Source organism: Leucoraja erinacea, chromosome 2 (assembly GCF_028641065.1).
Source record: "Leucoraja erinacea ecotype New England chromosome 2, Leri_hhj_1, whole genome shotgun sequence".
NCBI classification, from domain to species: Eukaryota; Metazoa; Chordata; class Chondrichthyes; order Rajiformes; family Rajidae; genus Leucoraja; species Leucoraja erinaceus.
This window is the reverse complement of record NC_073378.1, coordinates 30,197,613-30,222,743: the sequence shown is the minus strand read 5'-3', so window position 1 is coordinate 30,222,743 and position 25,131 is coordinate 30,197,613. Positions and strand designations below refer to the sequence as shown.

The window sequence follows — 25,131 nt, the reverse complement described above, 5'->3', positions numbered from 1 at the left end:
TAGTGAACAAACAGCATCATGAAGCCCAAGGAACACACCAGACAGGTCAGGGATAAAGTTGTGGAGAAGTTTAAAGCAGGGTTAGGTTATAAAAAAAAATCCCAAGCTTTGAACATCCCACGGAGCACTGTTCAATCCATCATCCGAAAATGGAAAGAGTATGGCACAACTGCAAACCTACCAAGACATGGCCGTCCACCTAAACTGACAGGTCGGGCAAGGAGAGCATTGATCAGAGAAGCAGCCAAGAGGCCCATGGTAACTCTGGAGGAGCTGCAGAGATCCACAGCTCAGTTGGGAGAATCTGTCCACAGGACAACTATTAGTCGTGCACTCCACAAATCGGGCCTTTATGGAAGAGTGGCAAGAAGAAAGCCATTGTTGAAAAAAAGCCATAAGAAGTCCCGTTTGCAGTTTGCCACAAGCCATGTGGAGGACACAGCAAACATGTGGAGGAAGGTGCTCTGGTCAGATGAGACCAAAATTGAAGTTTTTGGCCTAAATGCAAAACGCTATGTGTGGCGGAAAACTAACACTGCACATCACCCTGAACACACCATCCCCACTGTGAAACATGGTGATGGCAGCATCATGCTGTGGGGATGCTTTTCTTCAGCAGGGACAGGGAAGCTGGTCAGAGTTGATGGGAAGATGGATGGAGCCAAATACAGGGCAATCTTGGAAGAAAACCTGTTAGAGTCTGCAAAAGACTTGAGACTGGGGCGGAGGTTCACCTTCCAGCAGGACAACGACCCTAAACATACAGCCAGAGCTACAATGGAATGGTTTAGATCAAAGCATATTCATGTGTTAGAATGGCCCAGTCAAAGTCCAGACCTAAATCCAATTGAGAATCTCTGGCAAGACTTGAAAATTGCTGTTCACAGACGCTCTCCATCCAATCTGACTGGGCTCGAGCTATTTTGCAAAGAAGATTGGGCAAAAATTTCAGTCACTAGATGTGCAAAGCTGGTAGAGACATACCCCAAAAGACTTGCAGCTGTAATTGCAGTGAAAGGTGGTTTTCTACAAAGTATTGACTTAGGGGGCTGAATACTTTTGCACGCCACACTTTTCAGTTTTTTATTTGTAAAAAAATTTGAAAACCATGTATCATTTTCCTTCCACTTCACAATTATGCACCACATTGTGTTGGTCTATCACATAAAATCCCAACAAAATACATTTACGTTTGTGGTTGTAACGTGAGAAAATGTGGAAAAGTTCAAGGGGTATGAAAACTTTTGCAAGCCACTGTATAGACCAGTTAGCCGTACATTGGTAGTCAAGTCGTCAATTTTATTTCTATAACACATTTAAAAACAACTCTCGTTGACCAAAGTGCTTTACATTGGTGCAGGTACTAACGTGCTACAAACAGTGGTACACAGATCAACAATACATACATAGATACATACATACAGCGCTCCCTCAGAGGACCTCAAGAAAGGCTTGAGAGAAGAAATAAGTTTCAAGTCTAGACTTAAAGGAGTTGATGGAGGGGGCGGTTCTGATGGGAAGAGGGATGCTGTTCCACAGTCCGCAACCGCAAAGGCGCGGTCGCCCCTGAGCTTATGCCTGGACCGCGGGATGGACAATAACCCCAAGTCGACTGACCTGAGGGACCTGGAGGTGGTGTGGTGGGTAAGCAGATTTTTGATGTAGGTGGGGGCAAGCCCGTTAAGGGCTTTGTAAAGAAAAAGAAGGATCATGAAATATATTCGGAACCGCACAGGGAGCCAGTGGAGAGAGGCCAGGATCGGGGTGATGTGGTCCCTTTTTCGGGTGCCCGTCAGGAGTCTCGCTGCGGCGTTTTGGACCAGTTGCAGGCGGGATAGGGAAGATTGGCTGATGCCAGTGTAAAGGGAGTTGCAGTAATCAAGGTAGGAGGAGGTAAATGTGTGGATGAGCTTTTCGAGGTCAACAAACTGGAGGAATTGTTTTATTTTAGCTATCGTCCGAAGCTGGAAGAAGCTCGCTTTTACCACAGCATTGACTTGTTTGTCAAATTTCAATGCTGAGTCAAATATCAGGCCAAGGTTTTTGACGTGAGGTTTGAGTAATGGGGTAAGGCTTCCAAGGTAGTGGGGAAGATGCGGGAGTTGATTATTAAAGATGTTATAGCAGCGCATTTGGAAAGCAGTGACAGGACTGGGCAAAGCCAGCATGGATTTATGAAGGGGAAAACATGCTTGACTAATCTGCTGGAATTTTTTGAGGATGTAACAAGTAGAATGGATAAGGGAGAACTAGTGGATATGGCGTATCTGGACTTTCAAAAAGCCTTTGACAAGGTTCCACACAAGAGATTAGAGTGCAAAATTAGAGCACATGGTATTGGGGGTAGGGTATTGACATGGATAGTGAACTGGTTGGCAGACAGGAAGCAAAGTGTAGGAATTAACAGGTCGTTTTCAGAATGGCAGTATTTGTATGGCTGTATGGTGACCACACATTTCACTACACCAACTGGTACATGTGACAAATAAATGTCTCTAGTATCTTTTCAGAATGGCAGGCAGTGACTAGTGGGATGCCGGTGCTGGGACCCGTTGTTTACATAGAAACATAGAAATTAGGTGCAGGAGTAGAAGCCATTCGGCACTTCGAGCCTGCACCGCCATTCAATATGATCATGGCTGATCATCCAACTCAGTATCCCGTACCTGCCTTCTCTCCATATTGCCTGCTGCACCTGCATGCCTACCTTCAATGACTGGTGTACCATGACACCCAGGTCTCGCTGGGTGTCATGGTACATATATATAATATACAATGTATATTAACGATTTAGACGAGGGAATTAAATATAACATCTCTAAGTTTGCAGATGACACAGAGCTGGATGGCAGTGTGAGCTGTGAGGAGGATGCTATGAGGCTGCAGGGTGACTTGGACAGGTTGGGTGAGTGGGCAGAAGCATGGCAGATGCAGTATAATGTGGATAAATGTGAGGTTATCCACTAGTGGCAAGAACAGGAAGGCAGATTATTATCTGAATGGTGTCAGATTAGGAAAAGGGGAGGTGCAACGAGACCTGGGTGTGCTTGTACATCAGTCACTGAAAGTAAGGAGCAGGCAGTGAAGAAAGCCAATGGTATGCTGGCCTTCATTGCGAGAGGATTTGAGTTTATGAGTAAGGAGGTCCTATTGCAGTTGTGAGACCACACCTGGAGTATTGTCTGCTATTTTGGTCTCCTAATTTGAGGAAGGACATTATTGCTATTGAGGGAGTACAGCGTAGGTTCACCAGGTTAATTCCCAGGATGGCGGGATTCAGGGGAAATAGCGGAGTCAGGGTATATGGGCAGGAACGGGGTACTTATTGGGGATGATCAGCCATGATCACATTAAATGGCGGTGCTGGCTCGAAGGGCCGAATGGCCTATTCCTGCACCTATTGTCTATTGATTGACATATGATCAAAGAATGGATAGACATGATCATGTTTTCACGAGAGTTAGATTTAGCTCTTAGGGCTAAGGGAATCAAGGGATATGGGGAAAAAGCTGGAACGGGGTACAGATTTTGGATGATCAGCCATGATCATATTGAATGGCAGCGCTGGCTCGAAGGACCGAATGGCCTACACCTATTTTCTACATTTCTATGTTTCTATGATCTCCGGAATAATTCAATTAACATATGATGAGCGTTTGACGGCACTGGGACTGTACTCGCTGGAATTTAGAAGGATGAGGGGGCATCTCGTTGAGACTTACCAAATAGTGAAAGGCCTGGATAGAGTGGATGCGGAGAGGATGTTTCCACTAGTGGGAGAGTCTTGGACCAGAGGGCACAACCTCGGTGTAGTAGGGTGTTCCATTAGGAAGGAGATGAGGAGGAATTTCTTTAGTCAGAGGGCGGTGAATCTGTGGAATTCATTGCCACAGACGGCTGTGGAGGCCAAGTCATTGGGGTTTTTTTTAAGGAGGAGATTGACAGATTGATCTTATTGAGAGAACTCATTGATATGCGATGTTCTGGGTCAGGACACCTGTGAAACATCACGTATGCATGTCCTCCAACGATGCTGCCTGACCCACTCAGTTACTCCAGGTTTAGGAAGGAACTGCAGATGCTGGTTTACACCGTAGATAGACACAAAATGGTGGAGTAACTCAGCGGGACAGGCTGCTTTATATAAGGAGAAGTGATTAAGTAGAAAGATAAAATGATAAAAGAATAATGGGTCGACTGGGCTTATCTTCACTAGAATTTCGGATGAGAGGGGATCGTATAGAAACATATAAAATTCTTAGAGGATTGGTCAAGCTAAATGCAGGAAAAATGTTCCCGATGTTGGATAGAGTCCAGAACCCTGGGTCACAGTTTAAGAATAAAGGGTAGGTCATTGAGGACTGAGATGAGGAAAAACGTTTTCATGCAGAGTTGTGAATCTGTGGAATTCTCTGCCAGAGAAGGCAGTGGAGGCCAATTCACTGGATGTTTTCAAGAGAGAGTTGGATAGAGCTCTTAGGGCTAAAGGAATCAAGGGATATGGGAAGAAGGCAGGAACGGGGTATTGATTTTGGATGATCAGCCATGATCATATTGAATGTTGGTGCTGGCTCAAAGGGCCTCCTCCTGCACCTATTTTCTATGTAGGACATTTAAGACTGAGATGAGGAAAAATGTTTTCACCCAGAGAGTTGTCAATCTGTGGGATTTTTTGCCACAGAAGGCAGTGGAGGCCAATTCACTGGATGCATTCAAGAGTGTTATAATGCGGATGATGATAAGAAAATGTAGAAGGGTTCATTGTTGGCTGAGGTGAAGGTGGCCACGAGGAATACAAACAGTAATATTTAACCAGGAGGACTAGAACTATGTGTAAGAAAGAACTGCAGATGCTGGATTAAATCGAAGGTAGGCACAAAATGCTGGAGTAAATCAGCGGGTGAGGCAGCATCTCTGGAGAAAAGGAATGGGCGACGTTTCGGGTCGAGAATCTTGGTGAAATGTCGCTCATTCCTTCTCTCCAGAGATGCTGCCTCACCCAGGGCCAGATTTACGTATAGGGTGATTTCACGAAAGGTCACTGGAGCGTAGATCCGCACCCACGTGACCGAAAATCTCAACTGGAGTACATGTTATACATCGGTACATGTTAGTGAATGGGAAAACACGCACTTTCCCACCCGTTAAAAACATCGAAAACGGCCGATATTTGAGCTGAAATTTTCTGTGCTAGTCGGGGTGACCGTGAAGCACAGCGACCTAAATTTTCAGGCAAAAAAAAGATAGAAAGTAAGGTAATTACAAGAAGGAACTGAAGGTGGAAAAACAGCGGAAGTGAACAGCGGACATTTGCCGTGGAGATTTAAAGGTCCAAAATATCGGGAATTATCGCGTTTGCTCGCTGAATTTCATCAAAAGTAAGTTAATAATGCCTTACTTTTGATGAAATTCAGTGAGCAAACGCGATAATTCCCGATATTTTGGATCTTTAAATCTCCACGGCAAATGTCCGCTGTTCACTTCCGCTGTTTTTCCACCTTCAGTTCCCTCTTGTAATTACCTTACTTTCTATCTTTTTTTTTGCCTGAAAATTTAAGTCGCCGTGCTTCACGGTCACCCCGACTAGCACAGAAAATTTGAGCTCAAATATCGGCCGTTTTCGATGTTTTTAACGGGTGGGAAAGTGCGTGTTTTCCCATTCACTAACATGTACCAATGTATAACATGTACTCCAGTTGAGATTTTCGGTCACGTGGGTGCGGATCTACGCTCCAGTGACCTTTCGTGAAATCACCCTATAAGCTGGACAAGCTTCAGCTAAGAGCCTCGATGTCTAGGGGGGCCTCGGAGAGCCGGATCATAGGCTGAAGCCTAGGGCCTCGAAATCTAGGGGGCCTCCGGCCAAGGCAGGACACCTACCGTTCAACTCTGGGCAGCCCCCCTCTATCTCTCTCTGTTTCTCTCCATCTCCCCCCGCTATCCGTATCCGGGCCGCCGGGCTCCGCTCGCTCCATCCGCCGGCACAGCAGGCCGCCTTGCACATGCGCATTGCTGCGGCCTGCACGTCGTCCCCCCTGCAGCACATGCGCACAACCACGGCCAGCACATCATCGGCCACCCTGCGCATGCGCACTGCAACGGCAACTGGTCGGCGCTGAGCACTTTCTCCCTCACTTTGAATTGTGGGAGATTTGGCCGCCATGGCTGTCTGGTCGCTGCCTCGCCACCAGCGCTGATAACCAACGCGGAGGGGGCCTCTCTTCATCTAAATCCGGCCCTGGCCTCAACCCCGGACAGTGGAACTGGTCAGAGACATAGGGTGGGGGAGGGACAGAGAGAGGGTGAAGGCAAGGGTGACTTGAAGTTAAAGAACTTGTGTAGCCGTTACATCTACACAAGACTCAGGCATCTGATGTTCCTTGTCTCTCCATCACTGCCTTCAAGGCTTTTTGACAGCTCGCCAACTTCGCACTGAAAAAAAAACTTAAATAGATTTATTAAAAGTAAAAATTGTTAAATATGCTTAGAGACATTTTAAAGGACTAGATGATAATGAAAGGCCAAGGTTGAGCACAGTAAAGAATTGTAATCCAAGTCTGCAACCTTTTACACACAGAGAGTTGTGAGTCTGTGGAATTCTCTGCCTCAGAGGGCGGTGGAGGCCGGTTCTCTGGATGCTTTCAAGAAAGAGTTAGATAGGGCTCTTAAGGATAGCGGAGTCAGGGGATATGGCGAGAAGGCAGGAACGGGGTACTGATTGGGGATGATCAGCCATGATCACATTGAATGGCGGTGCTGGCTCGAAGGAATGAGTTGCCAGATGAAACTGTAATAGGTCCAATTGCAATGTTTAAAGTGCCTGTCCCACTGCGGCGACTTAAGCTGCAAGTTTAGAAGAGTTTGCCCTGGACTCAAACTCGCAGACACAAGATCCAAGGAGGTCACATGAGGTGGCTGGAATTCTCCTTCATGCTCGAAGGAGGTTCCCGCCCCTACTCGCAGCCTCAGCTAGGTCGTGGAAAAATTTTCAGGATGTTGAAATTTTTCCCGCGAGTAAAATTTGGTCGGCATTGTTCTTTTTCACTCGTAGTGCAGTGGAGTGGGGTCGCTATTTACTTACAGGCAGTCGAGGGCAGCTGTGGGCCATCTCCTTCGCTGACCGGGCAATTTGATTGGCTCATTGGAGTTTCAGGTTGGTAAAATGCCCGTTAAACTTTATTAAACATCTTAAAAGTGTCTCCACTCCTTCTTCCCCCCCCCCCCCCCCCCGCGCTCTCTAAAGGACTTACGGTATTCTGTGGCAGCCGTTTACCTTCCTCTTCATCGTGCAGACAGCGCTCCTCCGCTTTCCTTGGCCTCCACCTTCGCGATGTGTTTGTGTGTATGTGTGTGTGTGCGGTCGGTAGATGCAGCTCACGGTTTCAACGCGGCCATTCGATCCAGCTCGAGGCTTCCCAGGAGAGTGCCCTCGAGCTTGAAGGTCGAAGGAACTCTTCGGGACACATGGATCAGGTTGCCCAAGTGGGATAGGCCCTTAAGACACGTTAGACTTCATAGAGATCCTGAGTGGAAACAGCCCTTCGGCACGCCGAGTCTGTGCCAACCGGCGATCACCCCGTACACTAGCACTATCCTACACACGAGGGAGAATTTACAATTATCTTTTACCAAAGCCAATTAACATGCAAGTCTTTGGGATGTGGGAGGAAACCGGAGCACAATGTCTGTGCTGAACATACATACTGCTAAGATAAACTGATCTCATCTGCCAGCAGGTGATCCATATCCCTCCATTCTGCAACGTCTTTTCGTTTTTGAGATACAGCGCAGAAACAGGCCCTTCGGCCCACCGAGTCCGCGCCCACCCCGTACGCACGAGCCCTATCCTACACACTGGGGGCAATTTACAATTTTTGACCCAAAGCCAATTAACCTACAAACCCGCACGTCTTTGGAGTGTGGGAGGAAACCGGAGTACCTGGGGAAAACCCACGTGGGTCACAGAGAGAACGTACAGAAGGCACCCGCAGTCAGGATGGAACCCGGGTCTCTGGCGCTGTGAGGTGGCAACTCCACGAAGCGCGGCGAAGCGTGCTGTGCTGCTGCATGGAAGAATTCCATTGTTCTACCTCGGACACACGACAATAAACATTCTTGACTCTTGAAAGAGTTAAAAAAACCCAGAAAGAAGCAAGCAGGGGAAGCGGCCGGGGTTGGCACTGTTATTTTATTAGTACGAGTATACTGAAACAATAAACTTGTACTGGTATACAGACAATTTCTTTAAAACAAAATTTGTTCAAAGTCTGAATCAAATATTATCATAATAATGAAATAACCTCTAACTAGAAAACCTGCAAGCACCAAAGAAAGGGACCATAAAATTCAACAGATCCGGGTGTATCCTTACAAATAGACACACCACGATTAGAAAATAGAATATGAATTCTTCCATTTGTATAATTGTTTTTTAAAAAAAGCTAGTGCAAGTACAATATTGTACACTGGAATTACATGGAATACACACGTGTACGGAAAAACGTCCCCCCCTTTCACAATGAAAGCTCGTAACTACGTATTTATGTACTGAAAAAACTCTCTCTCTCTCTCTCGTTATCAGTAAGGTGCAAAACATTTTAATCCCTCCCCCATTTTCTTACCTCTACTGGCCATTTCGACATTATTTGACCACAGCTCAGTCCACGAGTCCACAAAGAAAACAATAGACGATATTCGCCGCCTCAAATTGATTCTCAATGGAAGACTTAAAAAACGTCCAAAAAGGTAATCACACACAACCAAAGAGTCGAGCAAATTCAGGATTCTGCCTGGAATCTATTCATAAACTGGCTGCGCTTCCTAAAGCCTACTTTGTACGCGCAAGTAAGTACTTCAATCTGGCCACAGCCTGAATAGACCAGTCTCCTGGACATTGCAAATGAACACATACAACTATAAAGGGAACCTTCAACTTTTGTATTGGTTTATTTCCCCCCCCCCCCCCCCCCCCACCACCCCCCCCCCCCCAGGCCCACCCTGCGCCCCCCCTCCCCTCTCCAATATCTTACACGGTATGAAATTCAAAGCTAATTTAAACAGTATCTGAGCCTTTCGAGGAACTGCGTACCCTGCCCCCCCCCCCAACATTCCGCCCTCCCATGTGCAATAGTTTCACATTACCTATACTAATCAACATATATGTGTGTGAGCCGACACTTCCAAAACAACTTCTGTCTACGTGATGCCGCCTAGGGAAGGCGAGCGCCCGCCACAAATGATCTGATTAGTAAGGTAACGTCGTTTGAGGCTAGGTCTGTTAAAAAATAAAGTAGGCTTCGGAGTTAGTGAAAGTGCTGTCTCTGGTTACATCAGTGTTCCACATACATACCAGCCCATCCCTGAGTAAAAGGCGTGAAAGGCTTCTGCAGATCACTCCAATCATCCTATCCAACAAATTAAAAAGGTGTCCAGGGGTGGAAATTTCTACTACCAGTAGGAATAACCAGTAAATTGTCTACAAACAGGTTGGGGTCACCCTGACTTTATATATTTTTTTTTTTGTGTGAGTTTTGTTTTAAACATTTTTTTTTGCTCACCACAAACTTTTTTTTTTAGAAAATAGTTGTCAGTTAACTATTGCAAATCAGACTTTGTACAGAAGCACGCAGCTGATGTGGTTACAAACGTAAAAGGCTCTCCATGTCAGATCAGTCTGAAGAAGGGTCTCGGCCTGAAATGTCACCTAGTCATTCCCTCCACAGATGCTGCCTGACCTGCTGAGTTACTCCAGCACTCTGTGTCTGTCTAAAGCTTGTCTTGCATTCTGATTCAACGTCCGTCTTTGTAAGGAGGCCTTGGTTTTGGGCAGGGGGGGGAAAGAAAGGCAGCGGGGATAAGGTTAGCAAGAGAAATGCGAATGATATATATATTTTTTAAATGTAAGCGAAAAGATGTGAACTATCTTCGACCTGGCACTTTCGACAAATGGTTATTGCACGTGCTAATCAAGCAAACAGTTTCAGAGTTCATGTCTGGGTGCGTCGAGGTTGTGGAATTCGAATTCCTACTTGTACATCAACATAAGACAAGTCACTGAATCGGTCGTATTGCATCTGACTATTTCCTGTAGTGTTTCTTCAGTGGATTCAGGCAGTTAAACGAGTCCCTGCTCCCACTCCCAGAGACGTGAAAAGAAAAAAACCACCCCTCTGACTGTGCAGCCGTACTGATTCATTTAGCTAAAATCTCTCGTCCCCGCCCGCCTGCCCTGCGCTTTGATTTCCTCTTGCCTTAAGAAAAAAATATAAGAACTTGAAGGCCCTGCATGTGTTAATGGAAGGGCTCACACATGTAGGTTAGTCTAGAGTTACAGCGCGGAAACAGGCCCTTCGACCAGCGATCCCGGCACATTAACACTACCCTACACGCACACGCACACACACACACACACACTAGGGACAATTTTCTTTTTAAAACATTTACACCAAGCCAATTAACCTACAAACCTGTGCGTCTTTGGAGTGTGGGAGGAAACCGGAGAAACCCCACGCAGGTCACGGGGAGAAGGTACAAACTCTGCACAGACAGCACCCGTGGTCAGGATCGAACCGGGGTCTCTGGCGCTGTAAGGCGGCAATTCCACCGCTGCGCCACCGTGCTACCCAAGTGAAACCCCAATTCGATCATTAGGAACCCAGCATTAGTAACCAAGTAATGTTAATGTGCAATATAGGAAAGCTTGTTCAGCTATTTTGGTGCAATGTTCAGAGGTTTTGTTCATCAACGTCAGCAGTACTCGAGCTTCTTCGCCTCTCTGATCCCATCCCCATTTCTTTCATTAGGATGTCGAAACAGATTTGGGTACATTCATAACAGAGGCAAGCCAAGAAGCTATGACACTACAAGCCAGGTTTTGAGTAATTTGCACATATTAAAAAGTCAACCCCTCCCCAAACCCATCCTACATTTTCAATGCTGATCGACGATCTATTATGAAACAAGACTATATTAAAAGGAGCAGGGAAGAAGTGCAGATGCTGGTTTACACCGAAGGTAGACAGACATGAGGAATGGGTGACGTTCTCATTGTACCCTTCCCTAACTCCAGTCTCCCTCTCCACTGACTCACAGTCCGAAAAAGGGTCTCGACCCGAAACGTCACCCATTCCTTCTCTCTGCCTGTCCTGCTGAGTTACTCCAGCATTTTGTGTCTATACTAAAGGAGGCTTTGTTGATTTTAAATACCGTGTTCCCCATGAATTAAATTTTGAGTGTTATCGTATCATGTGTTTCAAAAAGCCATTGCACACTCTAAAATAATCGATGAGCTCATTGAAGGTGGCTCAGAACTAAGATTTGAACGATAAAACCCTATGCAATTAAAAAAATAATAAATTTGATATCACTGATTTTGTTTAGTTTAATTTAGAGAAACAGTCCCTTCGGCCCACCGAGTCCCCACCGACCAGCGATCCCTGCTCTACACACACCAGGGACAATTTACATTTACACCAAGCCAATTAACCTACAAACCTGCACGTCCTTGGAGTGTGGGAGGAAACCGGAGCACCCGGAGAAAACCCACGCAAGTCACGGGGAGAATGTACAATCTCTGTATAGACAGCACCCGTGGTCAGGATCAAACCCGGGACTCTGGCGCTGTAAGGCAGCGACTCTACCACTGCGCCACCCTATAATCATGGGTAAAATATAAGCAGGGAAGGAAACCAACTTTTGTTACACAACCATTTTTAATTTTTGCAACAGCCTGAGATCTCCTAAAAATTGGAAAAATTACTGGAAAGGTGTATCCTTTCAAACTGTCTTGGGGAGGTTAATAGATATGACAGGCTTCGAGTCCATCGCTCAACATGATAAACAACACTGCGGGAAGGTCCCAATGCCAACACAGGCCAAACAATATCCGCTACATTGCTTTTATTTAAACCTTTCCCCTTTTCAAAAGAAAAAGGTTCGAGAGAAAACAAAAAAAAACTGCACAACTGACAGACTCACTGGATGATTGTTTGACTATCGAGATGTGCAAATTGCCAAATGCTTTAAAAGTACAACAGTTAAATACTGGATAACTCTTAAGATATCTCTTCCAGCTTGCGTCTCAACGCGCCGGCTATTCAAACCCCACCCCTCTTCTTTTAAGCATTACATTTAAAAAGTGCGTTCTGATAAAGCAGTCTCCGACAGACCACTACTATCGTATTAAATCATTCACTCAGGAATCATCACCGCTGATTCTCATTCTTCCAAACAAACTCGATTCTACAATTGGTTCCACACTCGCCTCTTCTACACAAACGTCATTCTTCAGTTTCCGTTTCTTTCTCAACGTTCAGTATCTAGTTTAAGTGGATGACAGTGTTTTTACAGATAATACTAAACTCGTCAAATTTGGTATGATGTTGGGGCCTCTCGAAGGGAGAGGAGGAAGGCCCAGCAAAATAAATATGACAAAAATTGCAAATGCCCAAAGGGTCACCCTGTCCCACTGTGGATTGCACACAATGTACACATAAGTCAGGGGGAACTAAAGAAAGTGGCACACACTGTCACTAAATATGAACCAAATTAAAAAAAAAAAAAAAAAACAGTACCAGAGAAGACTATAATGGATTCTAATCATGACAGGAATAATCCAGGTGAGAATTTTCGTAAGGGCATTCAATAAACAGTGAACAGTCAAAGCTATGTGGAAAGAACACCTACCTGTCTTCTCCTTAACACCATTCGAAATTATTACATGTTATTAACAAAAAACCTAAAATAACAAGCAGATAACATGTAAATACTGGGGTTTTTTTCTAGCTTTAAGTCTACAGTACAGTATTATAGTTTTAACATTTTTTTTTTGATGTGTGAGCAAGTGTCACTCCACCCCAAAGTGCCTTCCTTCGTCACTTGCCTACGTTGGATCGGCCTTCAATGCAAATCTTCACCTCCTGAGGAATGAAGGATAGTTTGGGGAGGAGGAATGGCTGCTCCTCAGTCTTCTCCACTTTCCGTGTCTCGGGGGCGGACCACCTGCGCTTCCTGGTCGGGGTGCGCCCGCTGAACTCTGTTTTGCCGAGCCAGGGCTTTGCGCGCTGGAGGGCGAAGCCCTGGTCGGGCGGCCTGCCGTTCTCCGAGACGTCCCCCTGAACAATCCCGTTTTCCCGCTCCAGGTAGCGGGGGGGCCTGCAGGCGGCCGGGCTGTAATTCCTGGGGTGCCTCGGCGGCGGGCCGTTGTCCGCGGCGGCCTGCCCTTTGTTCAGGGAGCCGTTCTTCAGGTTCCTCAGCGTGAGGGATATGCAAACGTCACCCACCGTCAGTTTGGAGCAGGGCAGGCCAAAGAGTTGCGAGGTCCTCTCGGGGCAGCACGAAGACCAGCCTTTCCCAAAGACAAAAAACGGGTGTTCCGCCAGCACCTCCACACTGACCTGCAAATCAAACGTCACAAGAGTGAGTAAGCCGGGATCCCGGCAAATACAAAAACGCACAAGAACACAAACTTCATCAGACTTGCAAGCGTGCTCAAAGACCAAATTGTATAAGATTTTCCCAACTGTCTCCCCTCTCTGTGATAAATGACACCTCAAAGAAGCTACCCTAACCCATGCTTTTGCATCCTGCATAAAAATACAACATTTCTGGACGGGAATATTCCATACCATTTCTAAAACACTCAAAATTCAATTGGAGTCAGATTCAAAATTAATAATATTAGGAATGTCAGAGGGCTGCTCTAAGTTAACGACATTCCAAAGACGTTTCCTCGACTATGGCTTAATAACTGCAAAAAAACTTTTGGAAAAAGATAACAGTTCCTACAGTGAAGATGTGGATCACAGAAATGACCGAGACACTACATTTAGAAAAAATAAGGCTTGTTTTGGCTGATAAATTTGGACTAATCTTCCAAAATATGGTCTCCTTTCATTGAATTTCTTCAACAACAGAATGGTTGAACACAAATTTAAAACCGATGCTTGGGTTGAGTGAGCGGGGGTAAGGAAGGATAGTGGGACATATCTCTCACTTTTTTGTCAGTTCAGGGTTTTTTTCTTCTCTCTTTTTTGTATCTTTCTTCTTTCTCTTCATTCTTTCCTTTTTACTTTTTTCCGATTCATTTATCAGTTTATAAAATGTTAAAACTGAAGCTGTACGAAAATTGTAAATTGTTATATCGATCGCTTTCTTCTTGTTTCTTGTACAATTTGCTTCTAATAAAATAACCTTAAAAAAAAGACTTGCAAGCGTGTGATAGCAGTGCAGAAGGACAAGGGGCGGTGAATCTGTGGATATTATCGCTACTGACGGCCCTACTCAATGGGAGCTAGATAGGGCTCTTAAAGTAGCGGAGTCAGATCGCTTTCTTCTTGTTTCTTGTACAATTTGCTTCTAATAAAATAACCTTAAAAAAAAGACTTGCAAGCGTGTGATAGCAGTGCAGAAGGACAAGGGGCGGTGAATCTGTGGATATTATCGCTAGTGACGGCCCTACTCAATGGGAGCTAGATAGGGCTCTTAAAGATAGCGGAGTCATGGGATATGGGGAGAAGGCAGGAACGGGGTACTGATTGTGGATGATCAGCCATGCTCACATTGAATGGCGGTGCTGGCTCGAAGGGCTGAATGGCCTACTCCTGCACCTATTGTCTATTGTATTTTTAAAGGAAGATATAGATAGATAGATTCTTGATTAGTACGGGTGTCGGGGGTTATGGGGTGAAGAGGCAGGAGAATGGGGTTAGAAAGGAGAGATACATCAGCCATGATTGAATGACTTGATGGGTCAAATGGCCTAATTCTACTCCTGCCACTTATGAACTTATAGAGGTATACAAAATCAGGTATGGATCAGGTAGATGCACAGATTCTCTTGCCCAGAGTAATGGAATCAAGAACCAGAGTGCAGATTGGGCGTTATAGTAGTAGAATTAGGCCATTCGGCCCATCGAGTCTACTCCGCCATTCAATCTTAGCTGATCTCTGCCTCCTAATCCCATTTTCCTACTCACCTCCTTTCTAAAAGAGCGCCCTTTAATTCTGAGGCCATGACCTCTGGTCCTAGACTCTCCCACCAGTGGAAACATCCTCTCCACATCCACTCTATCTATGCCTTTCATTATTCTGTAAGTTCCAATGAGCTCCCCCCCTCAACCTTCTAAACTCCAGCGTATAGAGGCCCAGTGCTGTCACACCCACTCTAACCCACTAATTCCTGGAATCCTTCATGTAAACCTCCTCTGGACCCTCTCCAGAGCCGGCACATCCTTCCTCAGTTATTGAGCCCAAATATGTTCAATGCGGCCTGACCAGCACCTTATAGAGCCTCAGCATTGCATCTCTGTTTTTGTATTCCAGTCCACTTGATATAAATGCCAGCATTGAATTTGCCTTCCTTACTACCATGACGTGTCATGCTTGGCATTGAACGGCCTAATTCTGCTCCTATCACCTATGAACTACCAGGTGTATGCAACCCGAATTGATGCAGGCATATAGAATTTACTAAAAATAGAAGGTTATAGCTCAAAAACATTGAATCATGGAACTGGTCAAATAAGTGAACAGTAACTTTAAGCTATTGAATGAGATTTAAATATTTAGTTGTTGACTTGCTGTGAACAAGCAGTAACATTCCTTCGCTCCATAGATGCTGCATCACCCGCTGAGTTTCTCCAGCATTTTTGTCTATTTCGATTTTTCCAGCATCTGCAGTTCCTTCTTAAACAAGCATTCAGTGAATCCTTCTCCACCCACACACATACTGCAATAACTTTCCGCTACAACTCCCTAAGTCCTCATTTTTTAATAGATGTCACCTGCACAATCTTGTCACGCTGTAATTACACTCACTCCAGAGGCACTCGCTACCTTGGAATCAAGAACGAATGGTGCAGGAGCCATTACGCGCAAGTCGGTATTATTATCATGTCTGATATTTTTAGTTTTAGTTTTCATCTGCCTGTACTTTTGTAGGTGGGATTTGATACGTAGTAGGGGTGTGTTCTTTTGTAGAGAAGTCTGGCGCAGACTCGCCGATTAGAAGTTTCAGTTTGGTGTCGGAGGAAATAGTTTTCTACCATGATCACGACGCTCACTTGCTATGAGACAACATACCTTTATAAGAAGAAGCTTTTATGTGATTTATATGACGTGAATGGAGCAACGATTAAGAATGGAAAGTTATGAGTTATTTCTTTGTTTTGTATTACCTCAATTACAAACCAATTAATCAAGAAACGACGTCTGGAAGATTCATCTTTGCTGTCTTAAGTGTGTCGTGAGTGTGTTAGGCTATACCTCCAAATCATCTTCGATAATTAATGGCTATCGAAGTTGGACCTTGAGAACGTTGTAAAAACTGCCATGATAGAGTGGAGTCAGGATTAAGTGTACTTGACAAGTACATTGATAGGACAGCGACCCCGGACACTAACACTACCCCTACACACACACTAGGGACAATACATTTTTTTTATCGAAGCCAATTAACCTACAAACCTGTATGTCTTTGTGGGAGGAAACCGGAGCAACCGGAGAAAACCCACCGAGAGAATATACAAACTTCATACTGGACAGCACCCGTAGTCAGGATCGAACCCAGATCTCTGGCGCTGTGAGGCAATAGCTCTACCGCTGCGTCACCGTGCTGCCCGTTTGTTTGACGTCTTTCAAGCGCTTTACAGCAATTTAAGTATTTCTAAAGAGGCACTGTAGATGCTGAGGCAGCTCAATGCTATCTCAAACAAAGCATTATTAACAAGAGCAACGTTGAATCATGCTTGATTTAGCATTAGAGGCCAAGTCAATGGATATTTTTAAGGCAGAGATAGATTCTTGATTAATACAGGTGTCAGGGGCTATGGGGAGAAGGCAGGAGAATGGGGTTCAGAGGGAAAGATAGATCAGCCATGATTGAATGGCGGAGTAGACTTGATGGGCCGAATGGCCTAAATCTGTTCCTATCACGTATGAATGATTTGGCTGATTTCTAAAGTGGATGTGTGAGTTGTATTGTCCCTGGCAGAATCGATTTGGATAATTAAAATGCTTAAGAAGGAACTGCAGATGCTGGAAAATCGCTCTAGATGTCAGCTACATCGGTGAGACCAAGCGTAGGCTTGCCGATCGTTTCGCCAAACACCTCCGCACGGTCCACATTAACCAACCTGATCTCCCGGTGGCTCAACACTTCAACTCCCCCTCCCATTACGAATCTGACCTCTCTGTCCTGAGCCTCCTCCATGGCCAGAGTGAGCACCACCGGAAATTGGAGGAACAGCACCTCATATTCCGCTTGGGGAGTCTGCATCCTGCTGGCATGAACATTGAATTCTCCCAATTCTGTTAGCCCCTGCTGTCTCCTCCCCTTCCTATCTCTCCCTCAGCCCTCGGGCTCCTCCTCCCCCTTTTTCCTTTCTTCTCCCCCCCCCCCCCCCCCCCATCAGTCTGAAGAAGGGTTTCGGCCCGAAACGTTGCCTATTTCCTTCGCTCCATAGATGCTGCTGCACCCGCTGAGTTTCTCCAGCATTTTTGTGTACTTTGGATAATTAAAATGTTCATGGATGGACTGAAACCCGTAGATTTTCTGATCTATATTTAATCCATTTATTTGATAATTATCCTGATATGTTATTGCTCCTACAATCTGCTTAAGCAATAAGCAACAATACATATAAGCATCGAATGACTCACTATGGGGATTACAGACAATGTAATAATTAAAGAGAGAGTTAGATATATCTCTTAGGGCTAACGGAATCAAGGGATATGGGGAGAAAACAGGAATGGTGTACTGATTCTGGATGATCAGCTATGATCATATGGAATGACGGTGCTGGCTCGAAGGGCTGATTGGCCTACTCCTGCACCTATTTTCTATGTGTCTATGATCCCTGGAATAATTGGGTTAACATATGATGAGCGTTTGATGTAACTGGGCCTGTACTTGCTGGAGTTTAGAAGGATGAGGCTGGACCTCGTTGAAAATTACCTATGAAAGGTCTGGATAGAGTGGATGTGGAGAGGATGTTTCCACTAGTGGGAGAGTCTAGGACCAAAGGCCATAGCCTGAGAATAAAAGGACGTATGTACCCTTAGTAAGGAGATTAGGAGGAGTTTCTTTCGTCAGAGGGTGGTGAACCTATGGAATTCATTGCCACAAAAGGCTGTGGATGCCAAGTCAATAGATATTTTTAAGGCAGGGATAGATAGGTTCTTCACTAGTACGGGTGTCAATGGTTATGGGGAGAAGGCAGGAGAATCGGGTTGGGAGGGAGAGACAGATCAGTCTTGTTGGCGATGGGGCCTCGCGGTCGATGAGCGTGACGGGGAGGGGGAGACAATGGGGACCCGGCATGAGGGACGTGTGGAAGAACAAAGGGGGGCCCAGTGTGGGGGAGGGTGAGGGGGGGCACTCTAGTTTAGAATCCTCTGCCCAGGGGATAAGTCTGTGTTTGTTTGTTGGTTCATTTGTTCTGGTGAAGGCCAGCCAACAGTCGCTTGTCTTTTTCCTTTTGTTTTCATTTTTAATTTCAAGTTTTTGTGTGCCTTGTGTGTTGTGACTGTCGGCAGACCAATTTCCCTCCGGGGATGAATAAAATTTTATTGTATCGTATGGTATTGAATGGCGGAGGAGACCCGATGGGCTGAATGGCCTAATTCTGCTCCAATAACTTTTGAACAAAGAAAAGCACCAATGTAGCCAGCAACAAATGCTTATCCCCCACTGTCCACGAGAGGGCGGTAGTGAGCCGTCCCTTCAACTGCTACACACCTGTGGTGAAGAATTTGGCCTTCGGGCTGTTGTGATAGGACTCTCAGGTCACGCAGCACTGGCTGGCTGGGCCGAAGCGTCTGTTTCCACGCTGTATCTCTAAAACTAAAAACTAAATGCAAGACTCTTTCTCTCTTTAGATTTATTTTCTGGCTCCCGAATGCCTTTCTCTAAGTTTAGTTTAGTTTTTTATTGTCATATGTACCGTGGGACTAGTGAAGATGGGACATGTTGGGCCGAAGGGCCTATTTTCATGCAGGATGACTCTATAACTGTATGCATGTTATTTTGTGAAACTGAACAAATAACTTTACATTGCAATCATTATTTTAACATGCACAACAGTTGCCCAGAACATCTAACTTTATTTACTGCTCAAGAGGCTAAGTCCATGTATCTGTTTAGCAGATCCATTCATGGTACTTTTAGTTTAGTTTAGTTTAGAGATACAGCGCATAAACAGGTCCTTCGGCCCATCGAGTCCACACCGACCAGCGATCCCCGCACATTAACAAGTGTAACATTTCCCAACACACTAGGGACAATTTTACAATTATAGAAACATAGACAATAGGTGCAGGAATAGGCCATTTGGCCCTTCGAGCCAGCACCGGCATTCATTGTGATCATGGCTGATCGTCTACAATCAATAACCCGTGCCTGCCTTCTCCCCATATCCCTTGATTCCACTAGCCTCTAGAGCTCTCTTTTAAATTAATCCAGTAAATTGGCCTCTATTGCCTATGTGGCAGAGAATTCCACAAATTCACAAGTCTGGGTGTAAAAGTATTTTCTCATCTCAGTTTTAAATGGACTCCCCTTTATTCTTAGATTGTGGCCCCTGGTTCTGGACTCCCCCAACATTGGGAAAATCTTTCCTGCATCTAGCTTGTCCAGTCCTTTTATAACTTTGTACGTTACTATAAGATCCCCTCTCACCCTTCCAAATTCCAATGAATACAAGTCCAGTCTTTCTAATCTTTCCTCATACGACAGTCCCGCCATCCTAGGGATTAATCTCGTGAACCTACGCTACACTGCCTCAATCACAAGGATGTTCTTCCTCAAATTAGGAGACCAAAACTGCACGCAATACTCCTGATGTGGTCTCACCAGGGGCCTGTACAACTGCAGAAGGATCTCTTTACTCCTATACTCAAATCCTCTCTTTATGAAGGCCAACATGCCATTAGCTTTCTTCACTGCTTGCTGTACCTGCATGTTTACTTTCAACCCGTAAGTCTTTGGAGTGCGGGAGGGAACCGAAGATCTCGGAGAAAACCCACGCGGACACAGGGAGAATGTACAAACTCCGTACAGACAGTACCCGTAGTCAGGATTGAACCCAGGTCTCTGGCGCTGTTAGCATCAACTCTTCCGCTGCGCCACCGTGCCGTACAGCTCCCATACTCCCATTATACTGTATGATCTGCCTGGATAGCAAGCTAAATGACTTTCATTGTATTTCGGATACATGAGAATAAAACTAATTACAATTAAAAACAAGTCAGCAATACTTTCTACTTTTCATCGCTAAAGGGCCCGTCCCACTTACGCGACTTTTTCGGCGACTGCCGGCACCTGTCATAGGTCGCCGAAAATGTTCAACATGTTGAAAATTCAGTGGCGATCAGAAAGACGCTACGACTCTTTGGGCGACTAGGAAACGACTCACGACCATACAGGTGTCACCCTGGCGACATGTCGTGGGGTGAAGCCTGTATGTTCGTGAGTAGTCGCCCAAAGAGTCGTACCTTGTTCTGGTCGCTGCTGGATTTTCAACATGTTGAAAATTTTCGGCGACCTGGAACGACCTATGACGGGTGCCGGCAGTCGCCGAAAAAGTTGTGTAAGTCGGACAGGCCCATTAAGTCTGAGCTCCATGGGATTCACTGAGGTCAATCAATCAGCGAATTGTTGACAAACCTGTACAGCAAACTGCACAGTGATCTACACCTGAATCGGAATGAAAAAGTCACCACTAGCATCGGTCCTGTATGATCCATGAACACAACAAAATCGCACAATTTTTTACCAGGGAATATCAAATGCTAAGATTTTATACTTGAGAGACATGGTGCGGAAACTGGACCTTCGTCCCACCGGCTCCGTGCCGACCAGCGATCACCCCGTGCACTAGCATTATACCACACACTTGGGACAATTTTAAATCAGCCGTGATTGAATGGCGAAGAATGGCGAAGTAGGCTTGATGGGCCGAATGGCCTAATTCTCCTATGACACATGAGTTTGATTTGTAAGGACTGAGAGATGTAGATTGGGTAGACACACAGAGAATCTTGCCCAGAGTAGGAGAATCGAGAACCAGGGGGCATGCGTTTAAGGTGAAGGGGGAAAGATTTTGTGGTAATCTGAAGGGTAACTTTTTTGCACAAAGGGTGGTGGGTATCTGGAATGAGCTGCTGGAGGAGGTAGTTGAGGCAAAGTTTAAGATATTTTTTGGACAGGTAAATGGATGGGTCAGGTTTAGATGGGACATGTTGGACTAGTGCAGATTAGCTTGTTGGTCAGTTTAGGCAAGTTGGGTCAAAAGGCCTGTTGCCACGCTGTATGACTGATTAACAATTTTCCAAGAGGACGATTAATAAGGTTTGATTTGAAGGGACTTCTTGAAATCAAGAACAAATTCTGCTATTAGGGCGGCACGGTGGCGCAATGGTAGAGTCGCTGCCATACAGCGAACGCAGCGCCGGACACCCGGGTTTGATCCTGACTACGGGTGCTGTCTGTACGGAGTTTGTACGTTCTCTCCGTGACCTGCGTGGGTTTTCTCCAAGATCTTCGGTTTCCTCCCACACTCTAAAGTCGTACAGGTATGTAGGCAAATTGGCTTGGTGTAATATAAAATTGTCCCTAATGTGTGTAGGATAGTGTTAGTGTGCGGGGATCGCTGGTCAGCATGGACCCGGTGGAACGAAGGGCCTGTTTCTGCGCTGTATCTCTAAACTAAACTAAAATGAACAAGGAAAGGAGCAGCACTTAGAACCGAGATGAGAAAAACATTTTTCACAAAGAGAGTGGTGAATCTCTGGAATTCTCTGCCTCAGAAGGTAGTTGAGACCAGTTCATTGGCTATATTTAAGAGGGAGTTAGATGTGGCCCTTGTGGCTAAAGGTATCAGGGGGTATGGAGAGAAGACAGGTACAGGATACCGAGTTGGATGATCAGCCATGATCATATTGAATGGCGGTGCAGTTTCGAAGGGCCTACTCCTGCACCTATTTTCTATGTTTCTAGCACTTGAGTTGACCGATGACACGTTGGGTCATACCTGCGTTCGATGTTCCCCTACAGCAAACTGCAGAACAGCAAAGCTGGAGGCTTGACTGCCCTCCACCCGCTCCACTGTGCTAGAGTCAATCTTCAGATCGCTGCTGATTTCAGCGCTCTGGATGAAGTCCTCTGTTTTCAAGTCTTCCACTCGCTTCAGTTCCCCATTGGCCAGCTGTATGATTGACCCCTTCATGAAGTAGGGGGGCAGCTGAGTGGAGGCAGCCACCGGGGAGCTGACGGGCTGGACCAGGGGCAGGTGTACCTGTGCCTGCACCACGGCAGTGTGGTAGGCCTGCTGCGCCACCAGCGGCTCCGGATGGTGGTGGTGGTGGTGGTGGTGGTAGGTCTCGGCCTTGTGGCCGGCGTTGGTGGCGAAGGGGTGGGACACGGCAGTGTACTGTGGCGAGGACGTCACGATGGTGGAGCCCACCCCCGGGGCCTCCACCGCCGTGCCGCAGACGGGAATGAGGAGCGGGTGGGCGCCGGGGATCACCAGGTGCTGCTGTAGGTTCCCGTGGTAGCTCAAGCCTTGCTGCTGGCTGCTTATGTAGCCGATGAGCGGCTGCTGAGGACTGGAGTAGACTGCCCCGCCGGGGGGGCCGATGGAGATGTGGTCAGTGGGGGTATGTGTGGTCTGGATGACGGACTGTGGAGAGAAGGTGGCCTTGCCGTGATTAAGGTTGGCCTTTTCGTACAATGCCAGATGGGAGCTGTCGCTGCTTGTGGCCTGCTGCACCTCCAGATCCGTGGTGGGCGTGTGGCTGTTGGGTATGATCATCACGGAGGCCCTGGAGGCTAAAGTTTCCTGTGCAGAGTAGTCGGCAGGGCCTGGGTGGACAACCACGTGGGTCCCGTGCCTGATCTCGTAGTGCCGGGGGAGTGCCTTGGCCCCCATCTTGTCCGCGTTCGACTCGTAGCGCCGCCCTTTGTCCACCTCGCCGTTCAGCATTTCCCTGCGCGGCGCCAGGTGGGGCCTGGGCTCGCCGGCCTTCCTCTGGGCCTCCCGGTGCGCAGCGTGGTAGCCAGCCTCGGCGTACTGCAGCAGCATGGGCGAGGTGGTGGTGGCGGCGTGGGAGCGTGGCGCCAGCGACGGGTGGGGGTGCAGGGGGTGCAGCGGGGCCGGGGAGTGAGGCCTGGTCACGTTGGGCAACGGGCTGGGGGCCTGCGCGTACTGTGACGCGGGCATCTCTCTGCGCGTCCTGCCCGCCTGCTGCTGCTGCTGCTGCTGCTGCTGCTGCTGCTCCAACCCCGCCTTGTGCTGGGACGGGCCGCCGAAGATGGCGGAGTAGGGCTCCAGGTGGGAATACTGCGTCGGGGAGGCGGAGGCCTGAGACACCGCCAGCGGGGACGGGACGAACGCGGGCGGGCCCACGTAAGGCCCGCTGAACGACGGCGGCCCCACAAACTGGAAGGCGGCCGGCTGCAGAGGCGTGTACTCCACCGGAGACATGGAGGGCCCCGGCTGGGCCAAGACCGACGATGAATACACCGCGCGGAGTTGCGTCGCGCCGGGAGCCCCTCTCACATTCCCGGGCGATGAGTAGTCCACAGCTGTCGGTAGTGGCTTGTACAGCGGCAGGCCAGTTTCCAGTGAGGTTTCTCCTGCTCCTTTGGCATGTCCGTACTTCACCCCCACGCTGCTCTGCCGGCTGGCGATGTTGGCCAGCCACGCCAAGTTTTCACTGCGGCTCCTCTCACTGCCAGTGGCCGTGGCAACCGGCTTCTCTGCCAGGGAGGGCAGGCTGCTGACTGGAAACTCACGTTTCTTGGGCGGTAGACATTCGTTGCTGCGCTCCTGGTTGGATTTCATCTTTGAAAGACGCACTCAGTGTCTGTTAGGCTGCGATCCGGGTTTGATCAATTGCACGTTGCATTTGTTTTCCGGTCGTTTGCTCCAAAAAGATCCCAGGACTGCACGAGGCTTCATTTCCTCCAGCCAGGATTCTTCACAGCTGCTCGGGAATCTGAAATGAAAGGAATTGTTCAAATTAAATATTCAATTAACTAAAGTCACTCAATGCATAAATTAACCATCCTTCTATTCTGAATGCTATAATCATTATTCTGTCGGTCCCGCTGAGTTACCCCGGCATTTTGTGTCTAACTCTGGTACAAACCAACATCTGCAGTTCCTTTCATAGGTTCATTAGTTCATGTGATAGCTGCACAATTAGGCTATTCAGCCCATCAAGTCTACTTGAAAAGGATTTGAGTCTAGGAAGAGGGAGGTTCTACTGCAGTTGTACAGGGTATTGGTGAGACCACACCTGGAGTATTGTGTACAGTTTTGGTCTCCAAATCTGAGGAAAGACATTCTTGTCATAGAGGGAGTACAGAGAAGGTTCACCAGACTGATTCCTGGGATGTCAGGACTTTCATATGAAGAAAGACTGGATAGACTCGGCTTGTACTCGCTAGAATGTAGAAGATTGAGGGGGGATCTGATAGAAACTCACAAAATTCTTAGGTTGGACAGACTAGATGCAGGAAGATTGTTCCCGACGTTGGGGAAGTCCAGGACAAGGAGTCACAGTTTAAGGATAATGGGGAAATCCTTTAGGACCGAGATGAGAAAAACATTTTTCACACAGAGAGTGGTGAATCTCTGGAATTCTCTGCCACAGAAGGTAGTTGAGGCCAGTTCATTGGCTATATTTAAGAGGGAGTTAGATGTGGCTCTTGTGGCTCAAGGGATCAGGGGATATGGAGAGAAGGCAGGTACAGGATACTGAGTTGGACGATCAGCCATGATCATATTGAATGGCAGTGCAGGCTCGAAGGGCCGAATGGCCTACTCCTGCACCTATTTTCTATGTTTCTATGTTACTCTGCCATTCAATCATGGCTGATCTATCTTTCCCTCTCAACCCATTCTCCTGCCTTCTCCCCATAACCTCTGACACTCGTACTAATCAAGAATCTATCTATCTCTGCCTTAAAATATCCATTGACTTGGCCTCCACAGCCTTTGGTGGCAATGAATTCCACAGAAATTAGAAATTCCCCATCTCCTTCCGAAAGAAACATCCTTTAATTCTGGGGCGTTTTTATTACATTTTCTATGAATACAAAAACCAACAGCTGTTTGCCTACAGTAC

At 46.8% G+C, this 25,131-nt stretch overlaps 1 protein-coding gene across 5 annotated transcripts in view; it reads right to left on the bottom strand.

Moving 5' to 3' along the window:
- Positions 1-9,087: 9,087 nt before the first annotated feature.
- The window catches only part of atxn1a (ataxin 1a), a 248,554-nt gene continuing 232,510 nt past the window's right edge, over positions 9,088-25,131 (bottom strand). For all 5 annotated transcript variants that reach the window (XM_055654143.1, XM_055654126.1, XM_055654158.1 and 2 more), the window contains 2 exons: positions 22,032-23,997; positions 9,088-13,394 (listed from right to left, as the gene is read on the bottom strand). In XM_055654143.1, the coding sequence (XP_055510118.1) occupies positions 12,873-13,394; positions 22,032-23,843 (2,334 nt within the window). In that variant the 5' untranslated portion in view covers positions 23,844-23,997 and the 3' untranslated portion in view covers positions 9,088-12,872. The remainder of the gene's footprint in view (positions 13,395-22,031; positions 23,998-25,131) is intronic.